We start from the raw sequence: 15,141 nt of genomic DNA on the forward strand, positions 1-15,141 counted from the left end.
GAAGACGCTCGCTCAACAACAATCCTCACCCACACACCCCCCCCAATCAATAAGAAGTGACACCCAAAGCCACATATCTAAAGGAAACGTCCATATTAAACATACGTCATCTCAAAATCTTCACACTAGGCAGCATAGGTGGATCTCATTAAAATAAAGCACTATTAACCGTTCAACTGGAGAAAAGGCTCCATATTAACAGTGAGAGCGAACCTCCTTAATACTTATCCATATTTCGCACGCTGAGGAACAAACAAGTCATGCATACACGGTCACGGGTACAAAACTATTCGGATTGGATAACGGAACCAAACACACGAACACGAATGAAACAAAAAGAATACACGGCGGCGCATACAATGCGCTTCGGAAAATACGTGAGAAAAAATGTCTCGGATCAAAAAACGCAAAGCTCAAGTAACCCCGTTACAGAGACGTGCCCAAATGAACCGACACATTGAACGTAGACGCATACAGCGCGCGTCTCAAAGTGCTGCATCAAAACAAGCACGATTTCAAAAGAAAGAGCTTGCGTCTCAGACATACAAAAAAGGGAGCAAAGCAACGCGCATATGACCGGCCAGAAAACAAGCAAGCAGGACTCAAAAAGCAGAAAGCTCAACTGACCGACATACAAAAACGGACAAGGCACGATACAAACAATGCACGACGTAGAGTGAAACGGACTTTGCGCAAAGCGGAGGCGGATCAATTAAAACTCAAAAATAGCGCGTCACAAATAATGGACATGCAACAACGCGGCACTCAAACACCACAAGCAAAACATGCCCGTCGCAGACATCAACACCAGACGTCTGCTAAACTCTTACTCCAGTTGGCTGACAACGCTTTCAATAATGAGTCCACTATTGAGGAAAATTCATTGGGATTAATGAATGTCATTTGCAATCATTGTCATTCACTTAACTTCACAGAAGAAACAACTGGCAATACAAATAATGAATTTACACGTTGTTGTCAAAAGGGGCAGATTAGACTGCCTCCTTTACATTCATATCCGGAATATCTACAGAAGCTTCTAAGGATGTGCCTGAAAGTAAAAACTTTATGAACTACATTAGATCCTACAATAGTTCATTTGCTTTTGCATCTACCAGAGAACATAACAGGACACCAAAAGGCAATGGCCCATACTGCTTTCGCATATGTGGTTAACACAACGCACTATATTATGTCCAAAAAATATTAATGTTAATCACATTATTAACCAGGTCATTTCATTACTTCCTGGAGAGACACGGCTCTTTCTAAGCTCTGACAAAGTTGACTCTGATGACAACAATGAACATCTGAATTTCCCATTAGAATATTTGAACACTATTAACCCGGATGGATGACCACAACACAACCTTACCCTTAAAAACGGAACAATAATCATGCTATTAAGAAACCTTAACACTAAACAGGGTTTATGCAATGGCACACGGTTAGTCGTCAACACCATAACACACGATGTTATTCAAGCAACAGTTCTTTCAGATTCACATGCTAACAATACTGTTCTCATTCTTGGAATTGACCTTACGAGTTCTGACCTAGAATTACCTTTTACATTGAAACACTGACAGTTCCCCATTAAACCTGCATTTGCCATGACCAGCAACAAATCACAAGGACAAACCATGGACAAGGTTGGCATCTACCTCTCTGAACCCGTTTTTGGACATGCACAACTTTATTTTGCCTTCTCATGTGTTCGACGTTCATCTCAAATTAAAGTTAAAATTAAAAATGATCCATGCCAAGGAAGACTCATTCAAAGACAAGACACCATCTTTACTACTGATGTTGTATACAGAGAAATATTCCAATAAAACATTACTCTATGCCAAACACTCTATTTTGTATTTATATAGGCATCATCCAAACCTGCACACTATTCTATATCTAATTCATACATCTCACTCTTTGTCATGCCCCAACGCCAGGGGTTGGCGAGCGAAGCGAGCAGGGGGCGGAGCCCCCTAGTTTATACATATTTTAAGGCTTTATAAACCCTTCCCACACTCTTATAAACCTCTCACTCTCTTGTTAACCTTTCCCACACTCTTATAAACACTTCCTATGCTCTTAAACACTTTCTACATTCTTAAACACCGCAGACCAACACTGCACACTGCACGCAGCGATCAGACGTCGATGTGTCTGCACTCGCTTTGTGAAGGGGGGCAGCTGAACTCACACTGAGCAGAAATGGACTTTGTGCTGCTTCTGCCAAAATGCAAGCTTGTCGCTCTGCACGTTCGGAAGGAGGAGGAGGGGTGTGTGAGGGCTGAACGCACGTTCGCTCAAACCCCCCTCCCCGGAGGCGCAGTACGCTCCTGCCACTTCGCATTGTCAAGGGGGTGGGGAACTGAATGAACGCTAAGGAGAAGTGGACTTTGTGCTGGCTTTGTGCTGCTTGTCGCTCTGCGTGTCAATAATTTTAAAGCCTTGTATTTTCCTGTCTCACTGTCTTGTCTTGTGTGAAGTTAAAATGTTTTATAATAGTGAGATGTTACTCATATCCTTAGCCCGACATCCACATATCATATGTGTTAACAAAGTGTGTTTTATAAGTTTGCATGTGTTTAAAGCATGTGGGATGGGTATTTTAAGGCTTAAACTATAAAAATGTTTATTTATATGGTCTTTCTATATCGCGGATTTTCTCCTGTTGCTGATGGGTCTGGAACATAACTTCCGCGATAGGCGGGCAATCACTTGTATTTAAAAACCCGCGAAGTCATGAATCCGCGAAAAGTGAACCGCGAAGTAGCGATGGATTACTGTAGTACACTTAAAATGTTTTCAGAAAGAGGCTGAGAGCTGTGACATGCTGAAAACACAGAAATTTACCAAAGAAGGTAAAATGGCAAGCTACGTTAGTCAACAAATGTGTACTTTGTGTCTGCAGAAAGCTGCTCTGTCCTCATATCAGTCGATAAAACTCAAAAAGAGCACGGTAGAAGTAACACTATTTATTGAATCAGAAGTGTCTCTAATAGATTGTGTTTATTATTTGCCTCCATAAGGTAATATGAAGTACTTCAACTGAAGTTTCAAAGTAAATAGCCTACTCCTTGAACAGATGGACACTTCTACAACATAAGCGAGGCACGTTAAAACATTTGGAAGATAATTTTATAGACAGATGGAGAAAAAAAGAGGCTTACTGCATATTTTATGGGCATATCTGGATGATGTCTGCAGTTCTTGCATGCTTTTCTTAATCTTTGTCAAATGTAAAAAGTAAAACTAAAGTAATTCTTCAAAATAAAAATTATTTGAGGTAAGTCAACAATTAATAATAAAAACTAAAACAGAAATGGCAAAAAAATCATAAAACTAAACTGAAAGTAAGCTGAAAAAAATTGACAGGTAAAAACAAAAGCTAATTTGAAACACGGAACTAAACCTTGCTGTAGTCACAATTGCAAGTAAACATTAAAAAATTTTAAAAATGTGCTGCAAGGATTAAAGCAAAGTTTAGTATTTGCTATTATATTGCCCCCTTGTGGAAACATACTAAATTGCCATCACAAAATTAGACCAAACAGTCAACTATAATTTATTTAATGCATATATTTTAAATATTTATAGTCATCATGAAAGGGTTTAAATAAGGGCAACCTGGAAACCATGTATCATCTACAATATAATCTTCTGCATCTACAACCTTCTCCTTTACAGAAGTCCCAAGCACATCATACATTATTTTGGAATTCCAGTAAAGCCAGTTGGATCAGATACAGTATCATCAGGTTTGTGCTGTTACTGGAACAGCTTTACAATTGTCCAATTCAGCAGTTCATTAACTGTCAACCAATCAGCCAGCTAGCCTCTATCATCACAAAAGTAAAGACTTTATTTTTGAAGACCAATAAAGTGTACTTTTTTTTTTAAACTAACAAACTGGTTACCACTGAAATTTATTTATCAGTGAGTGAGGTAGTACCTAGAGCTGTAGAGGCTAAAAAATATATTATTTGGAGCACTTTTTTTTTTTTAAACTAACAAACTGGTTACCACTGAAATTTGTTTATCAGTGAGTGAGGTAGTACCTAGAGCTGTAGAGGCTAAAAAATATATTGTTATTTGGAGCACATGCATTTCATGTGTGTTCCGTGTCTACAAAGCTCTATGTAAGTGTAGGATGACAGAAATGTAGAACACATACCTGAAAGAAACTTTTTTCATGTTTTAGTACTAACGACAAAATTTTGACATGAAGTGTATAATGTGTGAAGACTGAAGTCCAAATATCAAATAATCACTCTCACAAAAGGTACAAATCCATATTACTAACCAAGAATGGTAAACCGGATGGCATGGATGCAGGTACACGGCGATGGGACCATGAGACGTACTGCGCAGGCGCGTACGGCGCACGTCTCATAAACCGAAAGCGAAGTCGTATCCACCGTGCACGAAGGAGTCACGGCCCAAAAACGAAAGAGCTCAACTGACGTGAATGAGAAATGAAGCAACAACGCGCCCATAGCTAACGACTACCGACACAGCCACACAAAAAAGAGGATACTGCGCTGCAGCTCAGATTCAAACGGAAGAGGCTACGGCGGCCCCACAGGTCCACAAAGATGCTACGGAGTGAAGGCGCAGGCGTCACCACCATATTGTGAGTGGCACTACTGTGGAGTGCAGTTAGGAATAATGTGCTGCTTGGGATTGTACAAACCGCTGAATGTTTTTACACCGAATTCAAACACAATACAGCTCAACGATACAAACACGAGCCCACCTGGATAAGATCAATGAATGCAGGCGCCTACAACGCGCGTCTGAAACTGCAGAAGCAAAGCAGGCATGGGTTCAAAACGAACGAGCTTGACTGACGGATATACAAACACGAGCCCGCCTGGATAAAATCAATGAACGCAGGCGCCTACAACACGCGTCTGAAATGCTGCAAGCAAAGCAGGCACGGCTCCAAGACGAACGAGCTCGACTAATGTATTTCAGGATACCCAACGCTGGGGGTAGGCGAGCGAAGCGAGCAGGGGGCAGAGCCCCCCTTGTATAACAGAACAAGTACGCTTTTATTCAAGACTATGACGAAAGAAAAAGAAATCAGGTTAGTGTGGTTTGTTGTCGCGACTTCTTTGGTAGTACAGCTGTAAGAACTGCTGACTTCTATTCAAAAGGTCGCAGGTTCAAGCCTCCCCGTGTCCCAAAATAAACATTTTGAGTAGTGAGTTGCTCTTATTGTTACTATCAGTAAGGAGACTGTGGAAGATTGTGGGTTCATTTCCCGGTTCCTCCCTGTGTGGATAGCGCTTTGAGTACTGAGAAAAGCACAATATAAATGTAATGAATTATTATTATTATTATACATTAAAACATACATTTGATTTGAGTCTGTAACAGCCGGTGTAAATGTATGGTACTTGTAAAGGTTAGCGTTTTTTTTTTTTATTCAGTTTTGTTCTCTCAGTCACGTTCACGCTCGCCCCGATCTGACACTGCTGTTTTCAAATAAAGACGTGCTATAACAGAGGTGAACTCACATGAGGACGAGGGTTCTGCATCAGAGAAAGAGAACAGAAGCCCTCCCTGCAAGAAACGTCCACTCACATATAAGAACAACACAGCTACACCAGACGTAAGGGCGAAAGATGGCACAGTTTGGATGCAGGACGAGGTCCGGTGTCATACTGCCAGTCAGTCTGCCCCACACCTGTCCTTCAACAAAACAGCATAGCTTACAGAGCTCACCAATGTATCGTGCAAAATTCTGTTTGTGCTTATATTTTGTGATGGTCTTTATATAAAAACATCTATGTTACTTCTATAAATGCCAGGTCGAATGTTATTTACTTTAATTTATTTACTTATCTTCCTCCAGCGTAAAGTCACAAGTGGACTGCAGAGCTTCCTGTGTTTGATCAACAAGGGCATGCTCACAAATTACATGTGTAATGCCACGAAAAATGCCTGCTGACGCGAGCAACGGTACAAGATTGCAGTTAGACTTCTTTTTTGGGCACATGCACCGTCCAGATCTAAACACTAGCGTGGAGAGTCGCTTGCGCACTGAAGAGTCTATAGCTGCATGTGGAAGCTGCCGTTGCATTTTTGCCTAGTCACTGTACTTTGTATATAAAAGTCAGATCGAATGTTATTTACCTTGATTTATGTACTTATCTTCCTACAATGTAAAGTCACAAGTAAACTGCAGTGCTTCCTGTGTTTTATCGACACGGGCATGCTCACAAAGTACATGTGAACTGAAGCGACTTCAGCTGCAGGTGGAAGCTCCAGTCACACCCTACGCAACTGTGTTTGATCTTATTCAGGAAAAGATCCTAGTCGCCCGATGGGAAAAAGGCTTCCGAGACTAAGGTCATAAAGCATATGAAACCATTTTTGGACAAAGGCAGAACCATAAAGACAGTTGCATCATAAAGATGTTGTTCATGTTGACTACTAGAGGGTTCCTTCTCTTGGCACTGCAAGCTGTCAAGCAACACAAAGGTTCTTTCACTGATTTTTGTTATTTCTTAAGCAATATCTATGCAGGTGGCCAAGCTAAAAACAAACTTTTTCTGGATTTTTAAGTGGTATACTTTATTCACATTAACACAGCTCATCATTCACTACTTGCCTAAAGTATATTTAAAATAGGTTATGTAAGAACTAAAAAAAATAGACAAAGTACTTTATAACTGAATGGAAAAAAGTATAATTTGTTCTTAATATAAAATAAAACACTTTACCTGCTGAGAGACATCTCCATTTACCATTGTAGGAGGGGGTGGTGGCAGAATTGGTAAGTCTGTATTTAGAATTTGGGTGGTTTCCAGAGGTGGTGTATGGTCTGCCATGGTCAGCACGACTTACATAGGATATTCCTTTCCAGGGGTCTGTGAAGACAAAAATAAAAGAAGAAAAATTACAGTAATAGAAATTAACTTTCAAAACACAGTATGTTACTTATCAAGGTAACATGCTAAGTACAAATCAGTTGTAATCACTCATATGCACAAATCATTGAGTAAAGCTGGAAACAACATTTGTTGTCTCCCGAATATTATTTTAAGTTTCAGCTAAAATGTATGGAGAGAGAGAGAGAAATGTATGTGTCTAGAATTGCAGTGTTGTTTTATAATAATAATAATTCATTACATTTATATAGCGCTTTTGTTCATGGATCTTGCTTGCTCTGTCCAAGACAGTCAGAGACTCAATGCAAGGATCTAATTTATAAAGGTCTTGAACAGAACGCACTGCAGGACAGAGCTCCTTTCTCCATGACCTGAACTAAATAATTGTCTAGCATGACAAATATCCTGTTTGATTTTGATTTCTTCTATAGGCATGCATAACAGCCTTTTTCTCGTTAATGTTTCCCTTTTTGTGGAATTGAACAGGGATGAACATGTTGGTGCCCCAACATTTCTTCATGTAACTTGCAGTGTAAAAGAAATATTAGATGCTGAACAATCAAATTGCGCAATTATATCTCTAATGAAAAAACAACATTAAGACAAATTAATACATTAATGTTGATATTAACTATCAGCCAGCAGTAAACCTAATAGGATAAATATGACATAAATATAAAATATGTCAGAATAACTACAAAAATGAAACACTTTGAAGAATAAGAGAACACAAGATGGCCATTCATTCTGGAAAACTATTTGATGCAAAAGCTTAAAGCTCGACAGTACTATAATATAACATCTTACCAGACTGTCACTAAAGACTGTTCATTTCCAAATGTATGGGTATTTGCCAACTACTCTGAAAAATATGCAGTCTGTACATCTTTAGACTCCATCCAGTGTTCTCATAATGTAACAAACATATAATGCTCTTAGAGATGAAAAATACATTTTGATTCCAGTGAGGAATATATTGGAGAGATGATGGAAACAGCCTAAATCATGTTCCATTCTATACGCTGCTGCTATCATTTCTTCTTTTTTTTTTTCTAAAGTAATGCCTGATTACATGGATTCATTCAACCTTTCATAACAAGGACTAGGCAACATATTTCTTTACTTAGTTTAATTTAAAGAATCATATAGTATACCTGTAGATACCTAAAACAGATACTGTATTAACATCTTCAAACACACATACTGTATAATATTTCAAATAATTTTGAGAAACAGTGGTAATGCAAAAGAAAAAGTCTAGCATAAAATTCAAATATAGAATGCTATTAATTACACTGCACACCAAACTTGTTGCTTCTTGAACACTGTTGGGTGTTTCTTATTGATTTTTGGGTGCTGATCACAAATATCACATCAAAATTTACCCATCACGTACCGTTTCAGTTTTGTCATGATTTTTTCTTATATTTGTATCCAAACATTTTCACTCCCATAAGTGACTTATCAACAATGGTTTGTGCAGCCTGGGTATATCCAGGCATGGAATCAGGCCAGGTTGAAAGCTGTTCTGTGGAAGTTGACATCCTGGGCAGGTCTGAGTGAGCCTGACACTGTCTCAGCATGCCATAAAAGGTGGCTTGCATAAACCGATCCTGCTCATTTGGTTAACATAGATCGTCAGTGTGTATGTATAGTATCAATATAGTAAATAGGGATGCACCGATACCGAAACGGGTATCTGGTATCGGCCTCGATACCACATTTTCTAAAGTACTCGTACTCGTTAAAAGTCCCCCGATACTGGGGACCGATACCACGGTCTGAGAAATGTCTATGTTTGAGCAGCGTGTAAGGGGTTAATCACAGGCGCCGAGTGCCCGCCCCCAGGCCCCGGCTGCAGCTCAGAGCGGGGAGAAGGCAAGGTGAGGCGAGACACGTCAGCCGTGTGGAACTATTTCAAAGTGAATGAAGACGACAAAACAAAGGTGGACTGCAAATTGTGCTCAGCGAAATTGTCCAGAGGAGGCTCAAAAGGTAGCGCATTTAACACAAGTAATTTAATCAAGCACCTAAAATCCCAACACGACAACGAGTACAAAGAGTTTACCCACGCTTCTAAACCAACACAACCCACGCTGCAGCAAACTCTTGCAAGACGAGAGAAAATGTCCAGAGACAATCCACGTGCTGTGAAAATAACACAGGCAATTATCGAGTACATTGCATTGAGTGACCAGCCACTCTCGGAGGTAGAAAATGTGGGATTCCTGCGTCTCCTCCATGTTCTGGCGCCCAGATATGATATCCCAAGCCGCCGCTACATGACTGACACGGAGCTGCCTAAACTACACGACTCCGTGAAAAAACATATCCACAGCCTACTGCAAGCCTCCTCTGCGTTTAGTTTCACCACGGATATTTGGACAAGCAGTGTTAGCCCCGTGTCGCTAATTAGCCTAACCTCCCAGTGGATAGACGAGAGTTTCTTGTTTTTTTTTTGTTAAATTATATGACTAAAGCTGTTACCTGTAAATTTAAATCATGTTTTTATTAAGTACTCGGTATCTGCAAGTACTCGGTATCGGCGAGTACTGAAATGCAAGTACTCATACTCGTACTCGTTTTCCAAAAAAGTGGTATCGGTGCATCCCTAATAGTAAAGTATAGTATCTGTAGCAATATAACAGTAAGTAAGCTTGATACTATAGACATTTTGGTGTCGGGCGATATGTCTCATCAATATCGTTAACAGGCACAATACATTCTGCTATATCTGTGGCGAATATACACTTGCGCCTCAGAGACATTGGATGACTGCTCTTGTGAAGAAAGCTTATCATCTGTATTTGAGCTGCAAAATTGGTAATCAAGGCAAGGAATGGGAGCCTCACATTTGCTGTGCAACATGTGGTGTCAGTCTGAGAGCCTGGCTCAGAGACACTCGAAAGACAATGCCATTTGCTGTTCCGATGCCAAAAACAAGAAGTCAATTGAATTTCCTAATCTGCCTTCAGCAATGAGACCCGTGCCACATGACAACAGTCTTCCAATTCCGAAACCACCAGAGGATTGAACCTTAGACAAACCAGATGAAGAAACTGCAATGCAGGGTACTGACAGTGACACTGACCTGGATTTTGAACTGTGCTCATCAGGCGATCCATATCTGATAACACAGTCCGAATTGAACGATTTGGTCAGAGATTTGGGTCTGTCAAAAGCAAAAGCCGAGCTGCTGGGTTCAAGACTGCAGAAATGATGTTTGCTGTCACCAGGTACGAAAATTTCTGTGTTTCGAGGCCAACATCATGATATAACCAAATTTTTTGCACAAGTCGACAGTCTGTTTCTGTTGTGACATTGAAGGATTGTTCTCAGCCTTGGATTGTGATCACAACCCGGAATTGTGGCATCTCTTCATTGATTCATCAATGTTAAGCCTGAAAGCTGTTCTGCTACACAATGGCAACGTTTATCCTTCAGTACCTGTTGGCTATGCAGCACACATGAAAGAAACGTATGAGAATATGGAACTGTTGCTGAAGCATGTCCAGTATAGCAGGTACAACTGGAATATCTGTGGAGATCTTAAAGTCGTTGCTCTGTTACTAGGACTGCAGCTCAGTTTAAAGATCTGTTAGTTGGTACCTGTTGGCTATGCAGCACACATGAAAGAAACGTATGAGAATATGGAACTGTTGCTGAAGCATGTCCAGTATAGCAGGTACAACTGGAATATCTGTGGAGATCTTAAAGTCGTTGCTCTGTTACTAGGACTGCAGCTCAGTTTAAAGATCTGTTAGTTGGGCCGGAAAAAATTGCCTGGAAAGCCTATAAAAAAAAAAAGACTTTGACGACAATTTTCTGGGCAATTACAGAGCCCCAAACTACATTCAGCTGGTAGACAAACTTCTCAAAGCATACAAGACAATGAAGTGCAACATGTCACTCAAGATTCATTTCCTCCGCTCACACTTGGACTTCTTCCCCGCAAATCTCGGTGTTGTCAGTGACGAACACTGTGAAAGGTTTCACCAGGACATTGCTACAATGGAGAAACAATACCCGGGCAACTGGAATCCGTCAATGCTGGCTGACTACTGTGGACATTGCAACATGATGCACCAGACATTGAATACAAAAGAAAATCAGGAGCAAAACACTTTTAATTCTGTTGAATTTAATAACTTATGTGAAACATAAACCTGACTAAATACATTATCTATATTACTAACCGAGAATGCTAAACCGGATGATGGACGCAGGCACATCCGGCCATGGGCCGTAGCTGCAAAAAGACGTACTGCGCAGGCGCAAAAAGAGTCCGCGAGAGTCGGCTGAGGAGCCGAGAAAGGCGGACAAAAGAGGGCGAGAGAGGCGGATGAGGGTCCGCGAGAGGCGCAGGCACAAAAAGAGTCCGCGAGAGTCGGAGAAAGGCGGACAAAAGAGGGCGACAAAGGCGGATGAGGGGCCGCGAGTGGCGGACAAGACCACAGAAAAAAGGAGTGAGCACATACAAAAAGGAGTCACACGAAACTAAACACACCAAAAAAAACGAACAGACGAGCGCACAACAGCAAGGCACGACCACACCCCCCCCCCCCACCCTACAGGCACGGGACGGGACACACACCAAGAGGGGGATTCAACAAGCCCATAGAAGACAAAAAAAAAGAACACAAAACCACCCCACAGACCCTACAAGCAAGGGACGGGACACACACACACCCAAAGCCACATCTTCTAAAGTGAACGTCGACACCTTCACACTAGGCAGCATAGGTATCGGCATAGGTGTCAAGCCCATGGAACACAAAAAGAAAGAAGACGCTCGCGCAACAACAATCCTCAACCCCCCCCCCCCCATCAATAAGAAGTGACACCCAAAACCACATTTCTAAAGGAAACGTCCATATTAAACATACGTCATCTGAACACCTTCACACTAGGCAGCATAGGTGGATCTCCTTACAATAAAGCACTATTAACCATTCAACTGCAGAAAAGGCTACATATTAACAGTGAGTGCGATCCTCCTTATTACTTATCCAATGCACGACGTAGACTGAAACGGACTTTTCGCAAAGCGGTGGCAAATCAATTAAAACTACAAAATAGCGCGTCACAAATAATGTACATGCAACAACGCGGCAGTCAAACGCCACAAGCAAAACATGCCCGTCGCGGACATCAACACCAGACACCTGCTAAATGCTTACGCCAGTTGGCTGACAACGCCTTCAATAATGAGTCCACTATTGAGGAAAATTCATTGGGATTAATGAATGTTATTTGCAATCATTGTCATTCACTTAACTTCCCAGAAGAAACAACTGGCAATACAAATAATGAATTTACACGTTGTTGTCAAAAGGGGAAAATTAGACTGCCTCCTTTACATATAATCACCACGGACCAAGTGTCATTGAAACAAAACCAGAATAAAGCACGGTCAGAAATTAAAGACAGAGTAGAAAGGAAAGTAAAACGTCATAAACAGATTGAACAAGGGGGCCACGCACATGGACAGCAGGTTACAGATAATGAAGACATAATTCAAAAGCTTGAAAAACATGAGCTCAACTGACCACAGATACAAACTGAAACGAGAAAAACTACGGGGTCCGCAGTAGTCCACAATGCACCACGTAATAGTACGGACGAAGCTCTGTATTACCGGTGGAGGACTCCAGAATGATACGGGCAAACGCTCCGTATTAAACGTGCGTCATCTGGACACGTAGCTGCCCAGCGGGCACGGGTTCAAAACGCCGGGGGTAGGCGAGCGAAGCGAGCAGGGGGCGAAGCCCCCTTGTTGTTAATAAACAAATAAATGTCTATTTCTCAGAGTTCCTACATGATGCAGTAAAACCAAGGTAGGTACCTGTCACAATCAACAAAAACTTTTCAGGAAGCAAGACTTTTCAAAAAAAATTGCTGTGCAGTGTTATCAATATATTATTAAATATAATATATTCACCACAAAGAGTGGCACAAATAAACACTGAAGGGTAAGATAAGCTTCACACAACCTCAAACCCCAACATCAGGTCCCGATAATTGTGTGTTTTTTTATTATTTTTTATTGTAAATATTGCTTTTCTTTTGATTCTTTCACTTGTGTTTTGGAATTTCAGATTACTGGATAATGGATTGGAGTTGTTTGCCCAAGGAATGCCTTTTTAGGCAACTCCTTTTTTGCCTTGTGCCATTTTTGTTTTTTTGTTCATTTATATAATTCTTCATTTAGGAACATTCTTCATTGTCCTTCTTTCAATACAAGCCAGAGTTTTATAGTTATTCTTTCCTTGGGAGGGCATTTCAATATATGTTGGAATTTTATTGCATTTTTGAAAGTCTGCTCCCCATTTCTGTAGCTGAGCAGGCCAAAGTCTGCAGGTGTTAGTTAGGGACTGGCAGCCCTGAGGTAAAGCTATACCTGGGCAGGTCAGTCTAGATGTTTGCCTGCTTTGTGGATCATTTTGAAGACATCACGACCTTTTCACTACTTTCTGTCCTGATACAACAATATTAAAATGCATTACAATCAACTGTTTTAGCAAAAAAATAAATAAATAAACTGAATAAAGAATACATGAAGCATAAACCACTACTGCACTCTTTCAAGAAATAAGAATTTTACAAAGTTGAAATGCATGCCTATAGTATTGCACAACATTGATACTAAACACAATGTGAAATATCAGCAAGAGTAATTTCAGTAAGTATTCATAAAACATTTACCATAGCTGTGCTACATTTAAAACTGAACCTTAAACTTCTGAAAAGCAATATTACCAAATAACCTTTCGCTTGACCCTCATTATCAGGACTTTCAACCATGGAAGAAAAACAGATTCCATAAAATAGTGAGCCACACATCAGTCTGTGATCATCATCGCTCATTATTCTATTCTGCCCATTCTCCATGTACATACATGGTCTCAAAGGAACAATGTAGATCGGCCAAGCAGAATATTCTCTTGGTTTGATCCATAAGAAGTTCAACACAAGGTGAACACTACACCACGCATGTCCCTTTACAATTAAAACAGAATGTTTAGGAGAACACACTGCAATGTTAAAATGATCAGACGGTAGTATTGTCTCACCTATTCACTGTTAACCTTAAAGAGTAAAGCTGACGTTGCATTACAAAATTTTTCACCATGGGGTTACATCTAGACTTGTGGGGACAGACGTGATTTTCAGATAAGAATACACATTTGGGGATAACCCACTAAAAAAAATGTGTTTAGTGAATAACAAAAGACTCCTGTGCTGCAAAGGCTCCGCCATCAGGCCTTTTTCTTAAAATATTCCCCCCCTACTTTCATCGGCGCGTATGTTTTAAACCACTGCCGGGGCATCAGGGAGCAAAAAATACTGAACAAAAAACTTGATGCTAAGAGGAAATAAAAAGCTAAAATTGCTGTTATCCATTCAGGGGCTCAGTAGCACAAGGTAATTGAAATGTAATAATTTCTTTGCATATTGTAAAAAGCACTGCAGTGGAGACAGACAGAAAGTAGACCGTGACATCATGGTATCAGTAGGCTATGATATCTTTCTGTCATTACTACAGGACATAACAGCAAACAGAGTTTAAATTAGATGAGCATTGTGGTCTATGGATATGCAACATGTTAAAACACTGTGGCTATTTTTGTCATGAATTGCTTGCACTGCCAATTGTAGAACCCTTGTCCTCATCTGAGTTCACCTCTGCTATAGCACATCTTTATTTAAAACAGCAGCTCACTACTCAAAATGTTTTTTTTCATAAGCGGGGAGGTTCGAATCCACGACCTTTTGAATAGGAGTCAGCAGCTCTTACCGCTATACTACCAAAGAAGTCACAACATCAAGCCTCACTAACCTGATTTCTTTTTCTTCCGTCATAGTCTTGAATGAAAGCGCACTTGTTCTGTTATATTTGTACCTTTTGTGAAAGTGATTATTTGATATTTGGACTTCAGTCTTCACACATTATACACTTCATGTCAAAATTTTGTCTTTAGTAGTAAAACATGAAAAAAGTTTTGTCTTTTAGGTATGTGTTCAACATTTCTTGCATTTCCTGTCATCCTATACTTACATAGATTTTTGTAGACACGGAACAGACATGAAATGCATGTGCTCCAAATAACAATATATTTTTTTAGCCTATACAGCTCTAGGTACTAATTCACTCGTTGATAAACAAGGCTTGAGTTGGGAGAGGTTTTTGCGGCGGTGGGAGGATGGGATAGTAGGCTGCTTGCTGCTTGGGCTT

The 15,141-nt window shown here is 40.4% G+C and overlaps 1 protein-coding gene across 2 annotated transcripts in view; it reads right to left on the bottom strand.

Moving 5' to 3' along the window:
• The window catches only part of fndc3a (fibronectin type III domain containing 3A), a 418,327-nt gene that overhangs the window by 303,195 nt on the left and 99,991 nt on the right, over positions 1 to 15,141 (bottom strand). For both annotated transcript variants that reach the window (XM_028799242.2, XM_028799241.2), the window contains exon 2: positions 6,738 to 6,884. In XM_028799242.2, the coding sequence (XP_028655075.1) occupies positions 6,738 to 6,845 (108 nt within the window). In that variant the 5' untranslated portion in view covers positions 6,846 to 6,884. The remainder of the gene's footprint in view (positions 1 to 6,737; positions 6,885 to 15,141) is intronic.

The sequence above is a fragment of the Erpetoichthys calabaricus genome, chromosome 4, assembly GCF_900747795.2.
Source record: "Erpetoichthys calabaricus chromosome 4, fErpCal1.3, whole genome shotgun sequence".
Lineage (NCBI taxonomy): Eukaryota > Metazoa > Chordata > Cladistia > Polypteriformes > Polypteridae > Erpetoichthys > Erpetoichthys calabaricus.